The sequence below is a fragment of the Athene noctua genome, chromosome 1 (assembly GCF_965140245.1).
Source record: "Athene noctua chromosome 1, bAthNoc1.hap1.1, whole genome shotgun sequence".
Lineage (NCBI taxonomy): Eukaryota > Metazoa > Chordata > Aves > Strigiformes > Strigidae > Athene > Athene noctua.
This window is the reverse complement of record NC_134037.1, coordinates 162515375-162537904: the sequence shown is the minus strand read 5'-3', so window position 1 is coordinate 162537904 and position 22530 is coordinate 162515375. Positions and strand designations below refer to the sequence as shown.

Below are 22530 nucleotides of genomic sequence, written 5' to 3'. Positions count from 1 at the left end.
GTTTATCAGGAAGACAGAATTCAGACTCTTAAATATCCATTTGCAACACTGAAATTCAAATATATTTGCACTTTTGCACTTTAATTTTAATCATACACTGGAGTTTTAATTATTCTCCTTGTTTCCTAGTGCTTATGTTTCACTGATGGCGTCACAATTGCTCCCATGCCTCCAGCCCAGGACCACAAGCGATTAATGGATGGAGATGAAGGCCCTAACACTGGAGGAATGGGAGCTTATTCCCCAGCACCTCAGGTAAAACTGTATTGATAAGGAGTTGTTTCACTACAGCTGTAGTACAGCTCTACTGTTGAAAGCATGTGTGAATTTTTAGTTCCACTTTAGTGAACAGGAGAGAGTGAGCCCTTGTGGATGGAAAGAGTTGCCTAAAACAGACATACTCAAGTAAAGTCTGTAACTTAATAAATTTGTTTCTCTGGAGAGGAGATTTTTACTCCATTACTTGTAATTATAAAGGTGGAAGTGTTGTTATTTCTGCAACCTTGTATTTTTATTTGTTTTTTAAGTGTTGCGCAATACTGATCATTAGAACCAAGTACTTAAAACCATATTTTTAGATCGTGCCGAATTAAACTAATGACACATTTTTGCTTGGCAAGGAACTTCCATATGCAAAAGGACTTACTTTTCTTTTTCTTCACCTATGTCATTACCAGTGATTTTTCTTTTTTAATTTTAAAAAATATGGGGTTTGTTCCTTTATAAAGCTATTAATTTTGTTTATTGAATAAAATGTGATCATTGATCACTATGCTTCCCAGCTGTGATTTGTCTTTGTAAATTCCAGTGTATCTGTGCAAATGGTTTGCTCCAGTGAAGCCAGTGGGATTGCTTGCACATGTAGATCTAAGCATGGAAAAGCATCTGAAGAAATGTGCACGTTTGTATTAATGCTGCGGCATGTTGTCTGAGGAGAAAGGAAAAAAAAATACTAGCTTTCCATTGTATGAAATGTTTTGGAGTGAGCAACAGGCCATCCAAGTGTTCTGCTTGGCTCTTAAAAACACTGGCTATCACAGGAAAAATGCACTCCCTTTTTACAAACACTGTTTTCTCATCCTGCTTTAATAGATTTCTAAAGATTTACTGCAGAAAATAAGAGATACAGTTCTTCAGAAAACTGTTGATGGCATGAGGAAAGAAGGTGTCCCCTATTTTGGTATGTACAAAAGTTTGGGGTTTTAATCATAAGGAGAAAGGCTTTCTTTTTACTTTGTCCTCTTTATAGGCCTCACTTACACTTTAAGTTAAGGATGATAACTGATGAATTTGGAAGCTGGATTTGGTATCAGTGACTTGATTTAGAGTCCACTGAAATCAATGAATATAATTTCATTAACAGTGATTAATCATCAAGTAAGGAAGAACAGAAAGGAAAACATTTGAAAATAAGCTGCATTTAACCACAACTATTTCTGCCTGATTTATTTTTAACACTTCTCAAGTGTTAACATCCTACCTTTAAATGAGCATAGGGGGCATCCATTTTAACACTATTATGAATAGATTCAAAACAGATGACTTACGCAGTTGCATAGATAGCTTCTCATATAATTTTTTATTCTAGGTGTGCTTTATGCTGGATTAATGCTTACCAAAGATGGACCTAAAGTTCTTGAGTTTAACTGTAGATTTGGTGACCCAGAATGTCAGGTGAGTTATTTTGTAGGTATATACAGTTTGGCATTATGGGAGGAGAAAAGTCTGTTACCATCTACCATTATTCCTAACTAACTTTTGGATGAATAATTAGTGAATTGCACTGGAATTTAAAATATTTGGTTTGTTTATTCAAGAGGTAAGGTCTGTTATGAAATTGTTCCATTCCAGAGAAGATTTCAGCAGGTTATACTCAAATATGGGTTTTACAAGGGGAAGCTTGAGTGAAACTCAGCACTTTCCTATCCTTTCTGGAATGGAGTTGGATTTTTTTTTCTGTATTAAAGTGAACACTTCTTTTCTCCACTCAGTGTTGACAAGTGGAACAAAACCCTTCATGTCTATTCTTCATAACAAATAGGGTTTTTGAGCCTCTGTTTTTTCCCTCCATATGTAGCAGCTCTTTTACCCATAGAGATTATCTTCAAGGAAGAGTATTTTTAAAGGTACATAGATTGTGCACAGTATGTATGTATGTATGTGTGAAAATACAGTATATGAACATATTTAATGTTATTTTTTACAGTTGTATTAGTATTTTTGAAAGCTCAATGAAGAAAATTTAACAATGCACATTGTTTTCTTTAATTTGCTAATCTGTATTTTTGTAGGTAATTCTTCCACTGCTGAAAAGTGATTTGTATGAAGTTATGCAAGCGGTTATCAATAAAAAGTTGTCTAGTTCTATGCCAGTTTGGTTTGAAGACAGTGCAGCTGTGACAGTGGTCATGGCTAGTGAAGGGTATCCAGGAATATATCCCAAGGGTCTGGAAATAACAGGTAAATATAGCAGGAGAACCTGCAGAAGTCTGATTCCTCTCCTGCCCTCCTTCCATTCTCTCTTTTGGCAGATGAAGGTGAATCAGTGTAAATCAGATTCATAGAAACTATAGATCTTGTTGTTATGGGTCAGCAAGAGACAACTGAATTTTCACACATCAAAGTTTATTGGTAATGCACCCACTGTATTTTCTCTTCTCCACACTATATTGTTAAGTTCTGTAGCATTTCTTTAATATGTGTTACCGTAAAGTAGTTCCGGGCTGATCACTGATTCTTACATGTTGATGCTAGTAAGTTTTATGGTCTCTGTGTCAGTGAAGTATAAAATCCAGCTGGAAATAGATGTTGTATGCAGATATTTCAGCTAAGTATCTCTTCCTGTGTCTCTGAGCATACAAGTAGTAGACTTGTCTCTCCTCAAAATGTAGTTTTCACAGTTTTTTTCCTATTTCCCAGCATGATCACACTGATTGTGATTTTTAGACACAGTCAAGTGCTTAATATCTGTTCATTTGTAATTTGATAGAGAATGTTCTAATCAGTTGATTTTTCTGCATTTATTTTCTTAAACAACAATCACAGGACTTCCTAAGGCTAAGCAACTAGGATTGGAGGTGTTCCATGCAGGCACAGCCCTGAAGGATGGCAAAGTGGTGACTAGTGGAGGAAGAGTCCTTACAGTAACTGCTATTAAAGAGGATCTAATGACAGCACTGCAAGAGGCCAACAAGGGAGTAGCAGCCATACACTTCAAGGGTGCCATTTATAGAAAGGACATTGGTTATCGGGCTATAGCTTTCCTGAGACAATCCAGGTAGATATTTGAAATACTTCAAATGGAAATAACTGGTGTAAAAGGGGCTTAAAGACATCACTAGTTTACATTAACAAACTGATGTTGATATTATATATAACTCTAGACAAGTTTTAACTACCATTCTTGAAAGCAATCTAAGCAAGACCAGACAAGTCTCTTTGATGGCTCTCTCATCCATGTTCTTATTCTCCCAAGACTGAGTTAAACTACAGTGACAAGCACATAGGAATAACTTGTACTGTTAATGTCTGTTATACCTGTTTTAGGGAGGGTGAAGTTCTGGTTCTTGGGCTTTAAACCACAGCTTTTGTTCTAGATTTCTATTGCCCATAGGTCTAATATTGTTATCATGAAATATACATATGAATAATCTTTGAGCTATTATACTGGTTCATGTTAGAGTTTTTAGAAATTATTACAATGATCTTGAAACACCTGCCTTGTCGGGATATGCATTTTAATGGATAGCTGAGTTACAACGTGGGTAGGATTTATTGCTTCTCTTTATTATTAGTCCTTTTATTTTCACAGTATTTGGTTTAACAGTCTTGAGATTATATGGGTGTGGGTTTTTTTTTAAAGCAGTGTGTCTTACTGTCTCTCTAATGTTATTGAGAGCTTCTTGCAGGTTTTTAGACTCATTTTTACCTAATAATGAAGCATATCTGTCTGCCTATGCTCTAATTAGTCCAAAACATAACTTTTGATAAGAGGTGATTTTATAGTCTGTGAAGCATACTAGTAAGAGTTCCATTTTTGCTGACAGTGCATACTGATTAGTATATTGTAAAATTATGATCAATAAACTAATCAAATGAACAAGAGCATTCGTATTTAGTCTTCTTTCTCTCAAGTACTGTGCATCTTTTGAGAAATTTATGAAAATGTGTCATTGGTGTTTGTATTGTAGTCGAAAAAAATCAGGTCAGTGTATGAGGCAACAGGAGAAGGTACTTTAATGAACAGTTCTCTAAAACACTGAGTTCACAGGCCATAGCCAGCAAGTTTCTTGACTGGGAGGATCCCTATCTTATGAAGGGGACTCCTGGGGACTGTTGGCAGTCAGTGCCTGTTTCACTGTCGTTGAGTCTGCACCAACTTTTGCTCAGACATCCTAAAACTAGAAGAACAGACATTCAGGCACATTTCATTGTGGACTCTGTGTTGCACACAGTTAGGGAAAGTGATGGTTGGCTCTGTAAAGTTGGAGACTCACCTCCTCTTGGCAGCTTTGCAGGGTTAAGTCCTATGCATTTCACTTTGTGAAAATATCCAGAATATTTATTTAATAAAAATATTTAAGAAAGTTTAAATAGTTAAGAATTTGTTTAAAGAATCAAAGTAGATACTGTGCATTTAAAAATAAGGTGAAAATATGTTGAATATTTATCATGTTCAGACTGAGAGGGCCTGACTTGAGTCTCTTGTTATTGCAGGCTAGTATTTCCTTGAGTCTTGTTCACAGGCTGAACAGCTGCTTCTTATAATTATTTTCCTCTTGCAAATTTTTGAGCAGTGATACAACGTGAGTGCAGATACCTTTGTATTTTCCTGGTAGCACTTCTTCTTGGCCAGTTGTTTTGTTGTATTTGACCTTGTTAATCAACAGTGTGTTTCACCCTTGGAATTTAAACTTACTACTGAATCACATCAGTAAGAGAGCTAAAATAAGTACGAACCTAAAATAGGGATGCACCAGGTAACCTGGATCATACCACGGACAGTGGAGAAATAACAATTGCCTAAATGGAGTGAGATACATTTGGTATAACTAGTAATTAAAAGTCATTGAACTCACTACCTAAGAAACGAAAAGGTCTTTCTGTAATTATGAGATGATACATAATGTCCCCAGTCAGTCATATGCACAGACAAATTACATATACCAGTTTGTACTAAGTATGTTTTCTCTGTTGTGTGGCTGCATATAAAAAAACCACCCAGAGCTTATGAACATTTCTTTCTAGAATGTTAAAATGGAACTTAGGAACTTAGGTCTATTAAAACTAACTTTTAAATATATACTTCAATGCAAAGTCCATTTAAGTAAAAAATAAGTGTGGCTGGTTTTGTGGTAGTATCATTCCAGCTGATAAGGAGAGGCAAACTTTAAGCTACAGTTGTAAAAGTGTTGTAGTATCATAGAGGAATATTGATTTATGTGATATTTCTATTTTGAAAATCTAATGAGCTTGATCCTGCATGGTGATGAGGTGTTCTGATTTAGTGGTGCATTTTTGTATATATTTTGTTTTGAGCATAGGAACTATGCTACTGATGGCCTCTGTATCTGGACCATGGATTCACACTTTGCAAAATCAGATCCATTATTCCACCTATTTTACCTTGCTGTTGGGTTTTTTTGTTTGGTTGGCTTTGATCTTGGTATTTGACTGGATAGCATATGATACTAGTGCTCTGATGCTGTTTTCAAGATATCTGGAACTATTTGAATACTGTTTATGGCAGACTGGTGCAAATTCATGTAGTCATGTTTCTTTGGTATAACACTCCCTATCCTCATGTGTATGTATTGAGATCAGGTTGCAAACAGCAAAAAGATGAACTTCTGAGCCATTGAACCTGCCTGAAATGAGTACTGCAATACTTAGAAATCATTTTATGTGAGCAAAGTTACTGTTAAAATGGGGAAAATAATGGTACTTGACAGCAGAATAGGATTATGAATGGTTAATCCCCTTAGTGATGCAAAGAAGTAAATATTTTTTTAAAATACATGTTTGTGCATTTAGTAATCCATTGCCATAATGAGTTGTTTTAACATTCTTTCAGAGGCCTGACTTACAAAAACAGTGGGGTAGACATTGCAGCAGGCAATACTTTGGTTCAGAAAATTAAACCTCTAGCTGCAGCCACATCAAGGTCAGGTAAGACTTGTACCTTCTATTCCTGTTTCAGTCAGTTTATGGCAATGAAGCTTATCATTTGATTTTGATCTTGATACAAAAGCTCATATATTTGTGTTCTGCATGTTTCTAGATTACACAAGAAATATCTGCAGTAAGCAAATCCCTGTGATTTCTTCAAAACTTCATTAAATTTACAGATTTTCTTCCCCAAATTACTCTCAATGTATATCCTGAATGTCATGAACATTAGAGAATACAGTTCAGCACTCTAAAAGGATAAATGCAAGCAAAAATCCTACCATTTAGTGCTATTTTTGATTACATGGACTATTATTTCTTGGCACAGTGAACTATACAGTTTTTGTAGATGACTGCTTAGAAAGGTGTACAAGATGTAGAATTCCTCAGAGATGCTACCTATTACTTGAGATAGCTATGGAAGACACATCTTTTGCTTGGTTAAAACAGAATCAATTCATCCTTTTTGTTGTGATCTCAGGCACTTCTTGCTCTAGCAAGTCCTTGTAACTCTTTTGATAGATTTAAAATATTGTTCATTTATGTAATAACCTTTTTACTTCAAATTAGCTGAGAATCTTCATATGTACATAGAGAGAAAAATCTAGATACAAACACACACACTAGTACAACTAGTCATTTCTTACTATTCATAATATTTTCTGCTCAGGTTTTTTTCACTCTTAGGATTTAACCACTTGTAGTTTTAAGGTTATCGTACTTACCCATCGCAACCAGTCTTATGAACAAGGAGTCTTATTATGCTGTAAGTAGCAGTATTAACAAAGAGATAAGAAATTTCACTTGGAAAATGCATAGTTACCATCTTTTCACAGGAAGCAGTGGGCTTCAATTTGTTACTACAATTCCTTTTCTGTTTCTCAAAGATATACTAAATATATCAGTCACAGTAATTATTGAATATTCAGTCACAAAGTTTTGGATTTTTTGCCTTAGGTAATAATGAAGAAAAAAGAAAAAGCAAATATAGGAAGATTAGGAGCTCCCGTTCCTCTGTGAAGAGGCTCTAAATTTCATAGAAAAGTTTTCTGATGACAAAGCAAAGTCATGTTGACACACATTGGAGAGAATTTGTGTTGGAGATCCTGGAGAAACCCATGAAAGCAAAAATTTACTATTTTCTCCCATTTTATGGCTGACAGGCTGCAATGCAGAACTTGGAGGATTTGCTGGCCTCTTTGATTTGAAAGCAGCTGGTTATGAAGATCCTATCTTGGTATCTGGAACTGATGGTGTTGGCACAAAACTCAAGGTAATGTGAAAATCCATTTAAAGGAAGGAAAATAGCACAGAAGGGAAAATATTTTAACAGAAAATATCAGTTGTCTTTTGAAAATACCTATTTGTCTTTCTGAAAAGGGATTGAAAAACAAAATTGCCCTCCTTCAGGCAAAAGAATTAAATATAAATTTAACTTCTTGCATGTAAATAGCCATACTTGAAATGATGCTTAAAATAACTTGTTTTTAATATTAAGTACGTAATCAGGGACTCCATTAAGGTAAAATTTCCACCCTGAAAAAGATTACTCATGGGGAAAAACATTTAATTATGTGGTTACTACTGTGTTTATGCAAACTGCAATGAAACCCTTTCCAGTTTAGTCCCCTTCCATCAAGTGCCTTTTGTACTTGCCAATTAAGAAAGTAACAATTCTTAAAGTAAAATGTTGCGAGAGGCTCACAGAGATGATAATAAATGAAGCTGCTCCTCAAAAAGCGTCTAGAGGAACAGTGTGATTTCGATCCCTTTCCACTCTCCGCTTGTGTTTCACTTTCTCAAAGCTGACCAACAGGTTCTCTTGCTGTGTTTTGCAGATTGCGCAAGTGTGTAAGAAACACGACACCATAGGTCAGGACCTGGTTGCCATGTGTGTCAATGACATCTTGGCTCAAGGAGCGGAGCCCCTCTTCTTCCTTGACTATTTTGCCTGTGGTAAACTTGACGTTGAAGTGGCTCAGGGTGTCATTGCAGGAATAGCTGAAGCTTGCAAAAAAGCAGGATGTGCTCTTCTGGGTATGAACTATCTTCTTTGAAGGATATGAAAGATCTGATGCAATATCTTAATAATTGGTTTTAATGTGTTTGTTTTCCAACTCTATTGAAGAATATTAGAGGAGTGAAAAAAAACCCAAAGTGTCACATGTCTTTGCTTTCAGAGAACATAATCTCTATCCACTGGAAGGAGACAGTACTCTACAAATATTGCCATTAGCTCAGGAAGTTATATATAAATTTTCTTATTTGTATGTTTTCATTTAACTTTGTAACTATAACAGCTTCCTAGAAAACTAACAATTAATCTGTTCTTTGTATTTTTCAGGTAAATTTTAAAACATGCCAAATAGGTTTGCTTATTCTTTATGCTAAAGGAAATCCTCAAGTTTTCCTCTAGAAACAAGATTAATATGTGTTATTGTGCATGCACATGTCCCTGTGTGTGTATATATTATTCTTTGAACCTCTTGGCTGATTTTAACCAAATTTGACAGGAAAGGTAGAGATCTCACAACTATTGTGTTCCCACAAACTTCATAAAACTAGAAAGCCTGAGAGTATCTTTATGAATGCAACAGAAGCTTTGCCTGGAGCTCACTATTTAAGACACAGAAGCTAACCACAAGACAGAAACATAAAAGAAACGAGGTTTCATTAGTTACAAAACTAATAGCAAAATTATTTTCTACTGAAGACTTGCTGAGGATTTATTTCGTCAAGATGAGCATATTCCAAGATGTTAAGACTCAGACATTTCCCTTTTCAGCCCTATAATACAAGTACATAATACATTTTACAAATTATGCATGTGTTCTGGTATATAGTAACCTAGTTATCCATGAAAATGGCACAATATTTCACTTCTTGAATCTTAAAAAATACAGCTTTGACACTGTTGAACTCAATAAAAATATATCTAGGTCAGTGAAAAATACATTCTTTCGTATAAGTCTTTAGTTTATAAAAGGAGTACAACACAGGGTTAAATTTTAAAGCAACAAACCCCAGAAAGTTCAGTTTCCTCACATAGTCTTGTTTTTCCTTCTTTTTTTAATAAAAACAGGTATGGAGAATTACCATGATTTTTTAAAAAATACCATTAATTTGAAACTAAAAATGACAGTTCAAGTCTCTTACTTTAGGTAGCACTTTATAAAAAAGGGCAGTAATTCTGTCCTTCTTTTTTAAGAGAGCTAGTAACAAAAGTCTTTTCTAAGTGGGAGTGTGTCATTTTGAGGTAGTTTACAAGCTTTGAACAAGAGCTAGTTATGTTCTGATCTAATTTTTTCTGCATGAACTGTTCTCTCAGTTTATCAAATATAATCAAACCATTCATACTCCAGCATAAGGACATGTTATGTGAAATCTTGCTATGAAATCTCTTACTGAAATTTCAAGATTTTATTTCCAGTTGGAAGACTTTAAAACTTCAAAGGGCTTTGGATGTTGTAAATTTATTACCAGAGAATGATTTCTGAAAATTGTAAATGGGTTAGCAAATGCCTTTTTGTGCTAATAGAAAAATAAGTCTGAACTCATAAATAAAACAACCATGATTTGTTCTCCAAATTTCTGGCACTCTCAGAAAAGGAGGGACAGAGATGATGCACTAACTCTGAACCTAAGGAGGAAATGCTTTTCAGTAGCCTGGATCATCAAAATAAATTTCAGTTTGGGCTCCAACTTCACACGTTCATTTCACTGTGCATGCACATAGCACGTAGGTCTGTCTTTGTATATTATCATCCCATAAAAGTCTCATTTGAAGCATGTTCCTAAATTCACACCTTGCATTTCTGCAATAGCTGAACATTCAGCTCAGCCACCTTAAGCTCATCACAGCCACCATATGCTCATCACCACCAGATAGTGAGGTACTGAAGAGCTTATCTGCCTGCTTGGTTTTGCACAAATGTTATTAAATAAAGATTTAAACAGATGTATCTGAGCAAATGAACTTTGATTTTTAAAGTTGGTTATAGCAATGTGATGTAGAAACCTGGAAAAGCTTCCAGAGAATCTAGTGTTGATCACTGTCAAGCACTGAGCACAAGAGCATCTTCCACCATCACTCAGATAAATTTGGAGCCCCTACAGGGACACTTCTTGGAAATGAAAGAATTCGGTATTGAATGAAACCTGGTGACTGCAAAAGAAAAAGAAGACAGTACCACTCAGCATGTTGGGCAGAGGTCATAATATAATGGCAATTTAATCATTGTCAGGTTGTTTTCTTGTAGACTTGACCAGCAGAGGGGCTTGAAGGAGAACAGTGAGATGGCTGTGAGGACAGCTGGGGAGAGTTTCTCCCCACTGTGAGGGGACAGTGTGAAGATGCCTGTTTGGAAAACTTAGGAGCGAGTAATAAATGCTCATTTCATGTACCAAACACAGCAAGTTCCCTCTAGACTGAATGAGCCATGACAGGCACAACACAGGTCTTCCAACAGTGAAGACCATCAGCTTATACCTGAAGGGCAGTAGGGGAGCTGGTGTTGGTATGAAGAGAGAGAGAGAGAGGAAATGCTGTCTGAGCAGTGCTGTGCATTTCTGTGCAAGCTAGCAAAATCACCTTTTCAGACTGCACTCTGAATGAGGTCAGCCAGGTAAAAGATGGGTTTTCAGGGCAAAGCAAGAGGATGGTCTAATGATCAGGATATAAGATAATAGCCTAGACAAGAGTTCATCTGCAAAGATAGGTAGGAAAGGCCCTCCTTTAGAGGTGTTCTCCCAGAACAGTCTATAAACCTTAGATATTCAGAGTTTGTGTGATAAAGATGGCCAGGTTGTGGGCAGGAGTGGCAGGCAGGATAATGCTATATACAAAATCTTTATGAAGGCAAGTGAGACTAATAGCTGTTTTGTTCCTTTGATGTCCTTGTGTGAATTTCTTGTATCTCTTGTGTCTTGTAGATTTTTCATGGAGAATACTAAGCCTGGCAGAAATTTAGAAATATGAAGCACTAAATATGTGCTTTGATTTTAAAATGTGAATTCACAGCAAATTGGTACTGGTTGTCAGAATGAGGGAGGAAATGTTCTTTCCCAATTTGCTATTGCTTGTTCAATTGACAAACATGTTTTTAATTATTTTATGTTTGTTTATCAAATTAAAAAACCTACTCTGTTAATGCCTTATGAGTTTAAAACTTTGAAAAATTGCATGCCTACTTGTCCCATTGGTTTTCTAACACCCTCTTCCTGATTTTTTGGTTCCCACAGGAGGAGAAACTGCTGAAATGCCAGGCATGTATCCACCTGGAGAGTATGATCTGGCTGGCTTTGCTGTGGGTGCAGTGGAGCGAGGGCAGATGCTGCCCCAGCTGGAGAGAATTGCTGATGGAGACGTGGTTATTGGTGTGGCTTCTTCTGGTGTTCACAGCAACGGGTACAGCCTTGTAAGGAAGATCGTGGAAAAGTCTTCATTCGATTTCTCTTCTCCAGTTGGTGTCTCTGGTGATCAGACATTAGGTACAACTTACAATGCAGTTTCTTGTATTATAACTTGAACTTCTGGACAGGCAAACGTCAGACTATTGTTTTGTCTGTGGCATAGGTTTTGTAACTTTCCTAAGGTGCTAAAAAAATTACTCTGTTCTTTAACATGTTCTCATCTTCTTTCTTCCTCTGAATCACATATGCAGGAAAGAAGTTAAGGGAGGGGCATAACTAATTGTATGCTAAAAAAGGCAGAACACTGTGTTTTTCTCCGTAGTACAATGATCATTAGTATCCAGCAAATTAATATTTTGAGATTTCCTCAATTTTATATTGATTAACATTTCCTTCTGTGCTGTAACTGGTCTTCTTACATCCTCTTTCATCTACAGGAGATCTCTTGTTAACACCAACTAAAATCTACAGTAAGACTCTGTTGCCCGTCCTTCGCTCAGGCCATGTGAAAGCCTACGCCCACATCACTGGAGGGGGCTTGCTGGAAAACATCCCCAGAGTACTCCCAGAGTCTTTTGGTGTCATTTTAGGTGAGATGAAAAGAAAAGCTATGGTAACATCCTCATGTAAATATGGATTGGTGTGGAAGCCTGTGTATGTGGGGCCATGTCAGCTGATTTGCGCTGTAAGAGCTAGCCTTGCCTCTCTAGAAATATTTGCTTTTTTCTTCATTGTTGCTGAAATTCTCCTTGCACCTGAACTAGAGCCAGTCAAAACACTTTGTAGTCTTAAGACTGCTACCCATTGAATTCACTTCCCCTGACGGTGTTTTGAATTGGATTTTTTAGGAAACTCTATCCATACTTGCAAAAATAAAACAACATTAAAAGCAATCCAAAGTGAGCTGTCACCATTTGCAATAGCCCACAAAATTATTGCTAATTAAATGATACTCAGTAAGTCTTCAGTTAGCATTCAAATAGCTCAAGTACTCATGCTATTAATTAATCCTGACCACAGTCTCACCAGGTATGCTAGAAAGAGTATTTCATTTATAGAGAAGTGTAGTATGGAAATTTAAATTACTTACTATAGGTTATACGTGTTCATTGGGTTGTAGAGTAAAACAAGAGAACTAATATTGAGTTTTGCACTCCAGAACTGCATGTAAATCATTCTTCCACTTGTCCACAGTGGACACTAGTAAATATAAATGGGGATAATACCATTTTAAAGATAACATGACAAGAAAGAAACGTACTGTCTCGTCCAAGAAGCATTTCTCATGCTGCTGTAAATCATCTCTACCTTCCTGGAATTGAGGGCAGTGTGGGACTTCTGTGACAGTTTCTCTAGAAGCAGAGTTGTCACCTTCAGGAAGAGAATTTTCCAAAGATTGCCTCAGAGGCCATTTTGAATTACTGATTAATGGATTGCAGTGGAGCAATATGATTAATTTCTTCCCAGAATGACACTTCTTTCTACTCCCAAGTCTTGTTCTGTAAGGAAGGAAAAAGCATCTTGTTTCCATGCATGGAAGCTGATTTCACTCAGGCTAATGCTGCTGTGGGACTTTGTGCTTCCCATCGAGATCTTGCCTCTTCATATTCTAATAGTTTTCATATTTGTCCACAGATTTCCACTCTTCATTTGTATTTTCAATTCTCTTCAGATGCTCTTACCTGGAAGATTCCTGAGATCTTTTGCTGGCTCCATAAAGAAGGGAACCTCTCTGAGGAGGAAATGACTCGGACATTTAATTGTGGGATTGGTGCTGTCTTGGTAGTTCAGAAGGAGCTGGCTCAGCAGGTCCTCAAGGACGTACAGAGACACGAGACAGCTTGGCTGATCGGGAAAGTTGTGTCCCTACAAAAAGGTTATTAATTTTTTTTTCCCTTAAAAAAAAAAAAAGCACAGCTAAATTTCTTAGCTGGTGAGTCTCCATGGAGGTTAGCTGAAAATCTCTTAATTGACACCTCCATGGCTCTTTTGCACAGGGTATTAAAATGACAGTCCTCACAACTTCAGTGTTAGTCCATAGAACATGTGCTTAGCAATGTCAGGTGTCACCAAAACTATAAAAAAGTAATGAGAAGTAAAGCAGTGCCATTAATCTCTTTTCATAGGTACTCTTCTCGTCTGTTTCTCCCTTTATTTACACGTTGTTTTGTTGTGTTTTCTCTTCTTGTACATGCTCAGGCTCTGCCCATGTTAAAGTCCATAATCTGCTTCGGGCCTTGCAAGCAAATAGGTCACTGTCTGTGCATAGCCATATTCAAGGCAAAATCCAGACAAAGAAAGTGAAGGTTGCAGTCCTTATCTCTGGAACAGGTGAGAGTTATGTTCTTTACTGCAGTGTAAAACAGACTATTGAAAAAGGAACTTGCGCTCAGATTTAAAATCTCTTAAATCCTTGCAGTTCTCTCTGGAGGTTCTGATGGGCTTCTAACAGGCTTTCAGTAACAGGCAGAATAGATTTTGCCCCTGAATTAATTTCAGTCACAAACAATGATCTTTAACCTCTGCGGCAGACTGACTATGAATTGCATCTGTGTTCATTTTATCTACAAATGTCTGCATGTTCTCCAGATTCAGGGAACTACTGTGTTGGCAGCATTATTTCACAAATAGATCAGAACTTCTTCTTGCCATATAGGCACTCCTAGGGTTTCCAGTATTCTCACTTGCTAAGAAGCAAACCATCATTCCAATTCCATAAATTACAGTTTAGAAATTTAATTGCTAGTAAAAGCCCTGTAGCCTCCAGCTGTCAAATTCCATTCCCAGTAAGATCAATTTAAAAAGGATTATTGTTAACATCAGAGGTTTTTGGATTGGGTCTCACCCACACTGCTGCTTATTTAAAACCTCTTCTAGCTGTTTACTATATTTATTCTCCAGGAATGACTTGATATTCATGAATTATTTTTTCACTCATAGGCACAAACCTGGAAGCCCTCATAAATAGCACAAAGAAGCCCACCAGTTTTGCACAAATAGTTCTTGTAGTTTCTAACAAAGCTGGTGTGGAGGGGTTAAGGAAAGCTGAAAGAGCTGGTATTCCTACAAGGGTAAGTATTTCTCATGTTTTTAAAATTAGCCATCATTATCTCTGACTGTAGAAGGAAGGTGCTATGAGATAATGAGTGTTACTAGGGTAAGAGATGGTTTGATAGGAAGCTTAGCTTTTCTTTTTCGGTCTGTCATGGACTTGCGTCCTTGGGCAAACTACCTAACATGGGAAGCAAAATACTTCTTTTTCTCCTTCTCAGAGCGCTGCTGGCAGTCCTGATGGTTTTGGGAACTGTCATTATATTAAACCAGCACAGAACTTTCACAGTTACAGTTTGAACTTTGCCATTTATTTAGTTGTCATGCACTTACACTAAAGTAACAAGCTATTTTATCTGAATTTAATTTTAAAATTACATGCTAAACAGACATGGTAGTTCATCTGAATGAAATAAGAGGTCAGAGTCAGTGGAACCTTCCACTGACTCCCTGGGCATTTTTTCAGGCTCTCCAGGATTCATTGAAAGCAGACTATGTTTCTCCTAGTGTCAGTGGATCCAGTGCTGCACTGCTTTGCCCTTTGTGCAGTCGTTTGTATTACAGATGTGAAATGCCGCTGTTCTGACTTAAGAGCATTTTACAGTCACTTTTCACTGATAACCACTGACATAGGAAAGATTTGGTCCCAGTGCAAACTTTGCTATTAACTTTAATAGTAGCAGGATCTGAATGTTCATGCTGCTGTCTCATATTTGGGAGTACACAAACGTCACAAGTAAAATATATCCATGTATGCAGGGGAAGAACAAACATACATTGAGGAAAAAAATACAGTCTGAGAGAGCTGATGGTCTCACTGGTTAAGATAGGGGAGCGGTGGAACAGAGGAGTACACGCCTTACCAGTTACTACCTGGTAGTTCCTAGCAGAGTTCAGCCCAGTGTTGAACTGGGCTGTTTCTAGTGCCTTCTGCCACCTTTTCAGCTAACCAGTTCTGCTTTTTCAAAACTACTGTGGCAAATCTGGTGGGGATTAACAGGTACTTTCATTTAAAATATTGACCTCATGCAGTAGGGGCTGTTTTATGAGTTTGTGATTAGGCTTTCTTTCAGGGTTTTGTGATACAATTTTCAGCAAGGTTCAACTGCTAAAATATCAGAGGCCTTAGACTGAGTGAAAACATTGTATGACTTCAAGTTGTCTTAATGACCTAAACTTGTAGGTTGTTAAATTATGTCAAAATGCTGGGGCCTACACTTGTAGGCCTAATAAAATGAAACTCTTGTTTATTCTGATGATTGCTTTATGTGAATAGGAATAAAGACTGCATGTTTGTCTGCTGGCTGCATGCGTTTATAAATGGTTGTTCCTGCTGTGGATGTGCACCCAACTCAAGCCACACATGGAGATTTACTTGGTTTTTTGTCTATTACTCCAGGGTACCATTTCACTGTGCTCTTAGGGCTTTTAGATTAAATTGACACTATGCCCGTATTTCTTTGTCTTTTGGGTTACCACAGGTTATTGACCATAAATTGTATGACAGTCGCACTGAATTTGACAATGCAGTTGACAAAGTCCTTGAAGAATTCTCAGTTGAACTGATCTGTCTGGCTGGATTTATGCGAATACTGTCAGGTCCTTTTGTCAAAAAATGGGAAGGTAAGCACAGCATAGTACTGTATGCATTTAAAAAGAAGTAATTTTATGGCTTATCCTCAGGAAAAAGAAAATGGGAAAAATATAGAAAAGGGACTATATTAATCTGGCTTTGCAGGCAACTGGACTCTTCCCATCTCATAGGGAAAAGGATGAGAAAGGGAAAGGCAGTATTTTACCCCTTCCTTCTGTCATTTCCACAGAGGTTTAAGGAAGCCAAGGGCAAATGCAGGTCTTGTAGTATTTGATTTATTAGAAATCAGTTTTTAAAAGGCTGTGAAGACTAGACCCCAGCAAATCAGGTGCAGGGCAGATTGTTGCCTAAGCAGTAGGTGTTGTTTGGGGAGAGGTGAGCATCCAGCCACTGAGAATTCCTTCCCCTAACAGACGAGCTGATTTGGCTGCGTATAAAACTGCAACACTGGGCAGCAATATGCAGTTCCTGTTAACAAGATCTTGCCAGTCTTCTGGTCAGACATTGCAGGAGCTGTGTGAATCCGAGGGTGGCATGTTTCACAGGCGGATCCAGCTCTTGTATGTCCAGAGTGTTCACAGTGTCTCCATTCTGGTCATCTTCTAACAGTTTTTCCAGGTCTTTGTTTAGAGGCTGGTAACACCTCGGCCTACTGCAGTGGGTGCTCTCCCTCCCCCAGTTGTTATATTCCTCTTATTTCCTTCTGTTTCTTTTAAGGAGTCCTGAATCACACAGAGGCAGCTGCTCTTCTCACTGTTTGCTTTGGTTCAGTCACAGTTACTTAAACTGGTTCTTGCTCATACCAGTTACAGGCTGCTCAGCCTATACATTGCAGCTCTTGGGGCGGCCTTTATTGTTCAAATGCTGACTTCTGTGTTACCCTGGGTGTGTCTGTGACACAGACCTTTTACACCTGAACTACTTTTCAAACCTCTCTTTAAAAATCAGTGGAGCAAAACAGGCATTCCTAGGAGGCAATTCATTTTATGCTAAAGCTGTCAGCTAAAGTAAGTCAGATGAATTGGTTTTGTTTCTTTCCATTCGTTACAGAGTCCAGAAGACAAAGATGTAAATGTCTGTACTGTAGACAGCTGTAGTTAGGAGAGAGGAATCCCTCACTACAAGAGATATGTTTTGAGTAGAGTATCTGTGTAGAGGATGGAAAAGAACTTTTCTCTAGTGCAGAGACCTTGCGCAAATAAAGGGCGAGTTTAGTTCCCTCTGATTTAGGGACAGAGCGCTTCCAGCAGTGATTGATTACCCTGCACAGTGGCAGGATTTGTGTTACATGTATGACTGTCCTGAGAGCGAAAGAAAATACTTTCTTCAATACAGTATGGTGAACTTATTTTTTAAATGTCCAGCACTGAATTGAGCTTGAAAACAGATACCTACCTGAGCTCTGACCCAGAGTATGCTTCAGTTAGGTCTTAAATGTGAGCTCAAACATTCAGTTCAGCTCAGGGATCTGTGCTAGCTAACAGGATCCTGCTGTAAAACTGACCCAGCCATGCCTAGTCACTGACTACCCTAAATTATCCACATGTAATCAATTCTTGTTGCTGCTCTCTTAAAAGCTGTTGCTTTTTGTTTCTTGCAGTCATGAGGACATAGAGTGTGAAGTTAGTTGTGAAACTCTTTCTTGCTTAAAGGCCATGAAATGTTAATTTTGAATGTTAATATAAAGGACAGATTAAAAAAAGCAAGCAAGCAGAAAACCACATTCCTTTAGAGCAGTTTCTAACAGTACTGTAATGAGAAACTGCGGGAACTCAGACAGAAGTGCAGAGGATTGTTTTCAGGTCACTGTCCCCAATACTTTCTTGCTCGAGTAGCAGGCAGGGTTGATGCTGATGCTTAAAAAGGGCTGTTTTTCAGATCCAAACCACATTTGAGATATTGTTGAAGATCAGTTGATACATTTGCCTTTAAGTTGCACAGGACAGTATCGGCGTGAGTTACTGCAGTGAGAGTGCAGGTTTTGTAGGGTGCTGCCAGAAATGGCCTTCACTTCACATTACAAAATCATAAGCCACTATTTCGGTACATTGCTGCCTCCGCCAGCATATGTCAGCTCAGTCTCGCTGCTTGGCATTTAGGTGGTGTTTAATGAATCCTGATGACATACAGTCTTCCTAAACAGGAGGCATGCAGAGATGGCGTGGGCGTAGCATACTGTGATATAAATAGTATCGATGGCCACTTTTTTTTTAATCCTGTAAGGGTTTGTACTGAATCTAAGAGAAGATCTAGGGCTGTCAGGTACCTTTTGACTTCACTCTGGTCCAGAATGGGCAGGAGGAGTTGTCACAGACTATTAGGAGCAGACAGGGGAAGCCTGCCAGAAGAAAGGTTTTCTCATGGATTAACCATTGCATTGCTGTAGTGGTAAGACCCTGAGCTCACGGGCAGCCGCTCTCCCTTACTTTACAGCTAGGTAGGAGCTCAGGCATATGCTTTCTCTTTTAAGAGAAATGTAAGGTACAGGCTTCCCAGAGTTATAACCACAGTCACACCTGGTTGAGCATTAGAATTTACACTATCAATTTCAGGATCCCCCAGCCAGCTTTCCACATGGAAAGTAGTAGTGACAGTCAGGTGCTTTTCAGAAGGGCAGAGAGAAGGGCTCCTATATGAGCAGCTGTTGTGTTTTATTAAGCCAAAACAGGTGTGGAAGAAAAGTCCACGCTAAAGAATTTTTGCCTTGTCACAGGGGGGGATCTGTTAGGTCATTTGAAACTGCACCGAGTTTCTTCCAGGTCATGAGTTTGTAAGAAATAGGATTGTGCTTATGATCAAAGAAGAGAAGAACAAGATGTTGAGGGGAAGGACAGCTACATCAAAAAATTCATCATTATTAGTCACCAGATAAACATGCTTGAGCCATGCAATTAATTGGAACTGATTGCTGTGTTTGATTTTTCTGAAACAGCAAGACAGTCTGAAATGCTTTGGGCTGGTTACCTGTCAGTATCAACAAAAAACAAGCATTATGGAAAAGTCATGAAAAATCTTTTTCACAAATGTATTTTGTTCCTATGTTGATTACAGTACTTTGAACACTCTGGTATGGCTGAATGCTAAAAGGCAATGATCTCACTTATGATTTTCCAGGAAAAATACTGAACATCCACCCATCTCTACTGCCTTCTTTTAAGGGAGCAAATGCCCACAAATTGGTGTTACAAGCTGGAGTCCGGGTCACAGGCTGTACTGTACACTTTGTGGCTGTGAGTACTTCCTTCTCCTTCCTTTTAACTCTAATTTATTAGTCTTAAGATTTTCACCTCGGAGCTTGCTTAAAACACACTTATACGATCATGTTTGAGTACCTTTCCTCCCTTGTTCATTCATAACATTGTTAGATGATACAGTGCTTTAGTTTGCTGTCCCTGGAGAAGGAACTGGAAATGAGTAGTCTATACAGGAGTTTAAGCTTTACCTAAGTTAACTTCTCTAAGCATCCCACTGCTGCCTTCCATGAGTTGGAGTGGGAGTACTAGTTCATATAAGGCCTTGGCTAACCCAAAATCGTTATTACTACACAGCACCAACAACTCGGATTTTATCATATAAGCTTCCTTATTTTTTGCTTTCAAGAAAAAGAAAAAAGAAAAAAACAACACAGGACTGGAAATGGCACAAGTAGCTTAGATTTGTTAAGAAGTAATCTAATATTTGTAGAAACAGCGAAAAACTTAACAATTTATGTTAGTCAAAAACTGAGAAAACAGAAGCCAGAGACCTCTCAACTTGAAAAATGCACATTTTTATCAGTTCAGAGAGCGTTTTTTCCATCTTGGTCAGTTCCCAGGGTTGACAGTAACTAGTCTCCCCTCCTCTGCTGCGTTCTTCAGATTATCCCCCCCTTCTCCACTGCTCCTGGAATCTGTTCTCCTGATTTTTGCTTTCTCTTGGAAAAAGACAAAAACTGTTTTTCCAGATAAAAGGAAAAATTGCATTCCTCTCTCCATGGTATGACTTAGGGTTTCTTCTCTGTGTGGCAATGTACTAAGAAACAATAACTAAACAGCAGGGATCTGCCTCATTAACATGCAAAAGAAAGATCTAGTCTGGCTTCGTGCCAAGGGTTGGCTAATTCACTCTTCTGAATTGAAATGTCATTTTGTCCAATTTAGCCTATCAAGTCCCCAGTTAACATGGCTTTTGTTGTTTTCTGTAGCAGAAATGTTACTCGGTGGTGTTCTGCCTACCTCCTCTTTTTCTCTGAACCCTACACTTCTGTTAGTTCCTCACGGCCAGCCTGAGTGCCAGCATCTTTTCTGTACTCCTCACATCAGCCCAAATTCATGTTTCCCGTAATAACATAATGATGAACAGATCCCCGAGGCAGCTGGATTACACACATTATCCAGGCCCCCTTCTCTCTCCTCTTTCAACCGTTCAAACTTTCTGGCTATTGCTTTTCCAGGAGGAAGTTGATGCCGGAGCAATTATTTTTCAAGAGGCCGTTCCAGTGAAGATCGGTGACACAGTGGAGACCCTGTCCGAAAGGGTGAAGGAGGCCGAGCACCGAGCCTTCCCAGCTGCCCTGCAGCTTGTCGCCAGCGGGGCTGTACAGGTGGGGGAAGCTGGCAAGATCTACTGGAAGTAGGAGCAGCGTGTCTACGAACATCCTCAGATGGGACAGCTGGGGTGCCTTAATTGATCAAAACAGGGGTCACAGCCTCATAACACGCACACTGTATTCTCTTCACAAAGTGTTTTCAACGTAGAGTTTACTATGTCATGTTCTCACTCAAATCGTTACAGATTAAATGTCAAATCCAGAGAAAGCCACTAAATGGGAATATTGAGGCAGGGGGCTGTTCTCAGTGGTTTCAGCAATGCCTCTGTTACATGCTTCCTAATTATAATCACTTCCTTGGCCAACATTTTGGTTCTCAGTCACTTTCTTAACAAACAAAAAAACATTCCGTTGGTTACATAGAGATCTGAGCATCTCTGAGACTGGCTTAGGAACATCAGGATTACTCTCCAACAGACCATACAGGGTGTAACAGGATTCTCTTGACATGTGCTGTGAAGTGTTTGTGAAGAAAAGTAATGGAACTAGTACAATGGCAGAGACTGCTAAAGGCAAAAACTTCACTTGTAGAAATCTCTAGCTGAAACAAGAAAAACTGGCCTCCCAAAATACTAGCTATTCCTGCAGATAATGAAACAGATTTTTTTCCATATAATTTCTGGTTTAATATTGGTAGGTTTTGTCCGGTGCAGATTCTGGACATATCCCATAATTTCAAATATTGGGCCTGATATTAATCAGATGCTAAATAGAATTAAATGTCTGCTGACCATCTGCCTCTGAGCATCCCATGTGAATTCCCTTCAGAGATTTGTTCAGAGCTGAAAGAGTTGGGTTGGTGTTTTTTGAAGGAGCAGAAAGGGAGTTAGGACTAGATACAAAATGTGTTCTTGGCTTGTGAGACGTTCTTCAGAAATTCTGTCGAAGTTAAGTGCCTTTATTCTTGGAATGGTATTTTCACCTGCAATAATGTGGAAACCCAGTAAATGTTATCGTTCTGAAAACAATAAGGTTTTTTGCACAGCTCAACTCTTGTGAAAAAGCACCTGGTCTTCTTTTAATGTTTTAGTAGAGTTGTGAAAACATTTTGATATTTACTACCATGCAAACCAGAAGTATCTGACTGAAGCTGATTATGTATGTTTTAGAGCTCCCCTTTAATACAGAGAAAGCTGATTTGTATTCTGTGCACTGATGTCCTTATGGTACTTCCATGTTGACGTAATCTCAATTTGGATTTGAAATAAAGTCTAATGAAGTTCAAAAATTAAATATCAAAGTCTTTCCTTGGAATTTCTTTATCGGGGGTATAAATTGTGAGAAGATTATGTGAAACAGAATTGAATACCTTCTGCAGAACAGCAACTGTGAATCAGGTTGTGAGGCTACAGATATGTGCAATCCTGCATAAGTTAGACATGATTCGTGGAGTGTGGTGACCTTACTGTTTCAGTGGCCAGATGGTTCGTGATGAAGAAACTTGCTGACAAAATATTCCTGTCATCATTTGGCACTGAGGATAGAGCTCAAGCAAATACAGAGGAAGATGACATGGTCAAATTTAATTTGCTTGTAAAAAGCAAAGAATAAAAGCTAAGTATTCATCCCAGAGTTTTTTGTTACAAACCTGCCCTCCCACAGAAGGGCCTCCCCCGCAGGCAAACTGCCCACCAAGGCTTGAAATCCAGCCTGTCTCAGAATGCAAAAGATGCGGGGGAGCGTCCAGCGCTGGCAGGGGTTCAGCCCGCGCAAGTTC

General features: G+C 38.3%; 1 protein-coding gene across 2 annotated transcripts in view; it reads left to right on the top strand.

Moving 5' to 3' along the window:
• Nucleotides 1–22028, top strand: part of GART (phosphoribosylglycinamide formyltransferase, phosphoribosylglycinamide synthetase, phosphoribosylaminoimidazole synthetase) — a 39620-nt gene extending 17592 nt beyond the window's left edge. For both annotated transcript variants that reach the window (XM_074903189.1, XM_074903196.1), the window contains 16 exons: nt 130–255; nt 1093–1180; nt 1589–1674; nt 2292–2460; nt 3046–3277; nt 6074–6168; nt 7332–7441; nt 8007–8205; nt 11410–11658; nt 12018–12170; nt 13253–13456; nt 13780–13911; nt 14521–14651; nt 16113–16254; nt 19340–19455; nt 20658–22028. In XM_074903189.1, coding sequence (XP_074759290.1) covers nt 130–255; nt 1093–1180; nt 1589–1674; nt 2292–2460; nt 3046–3277; nt 6074–6168; nt 7332–7441; nt 8007–8205; nt 11410–11658; nt 12018–12170; nt 13253–13456; nt 13780–13911; nt 14521–14651; nt 16113–16254; nt 19340–19455; nt 20658–20840 — 2415 coding nt within the window. In that variant the 3' untranslated portion in view covers nt 20841–22028. The remainder of the gene's footprint in view (nt 1–129; nt 256–1092; nt 1181–1588; nt 1675–2291; nt 2461–3045; nt 3278–6073; nt 6169–7331; nt 7442–8006; nt 8206–11409; nt 11659–12017; nt 12171–13252; nt 13457–13779; nt 13912–14520; nt 14652–16112; nt 16255–19339; nt 19456–20657) is intronic.
• The last annotated feature ends 502 nt before the right edge of the window (nt 22029–22530 follow it).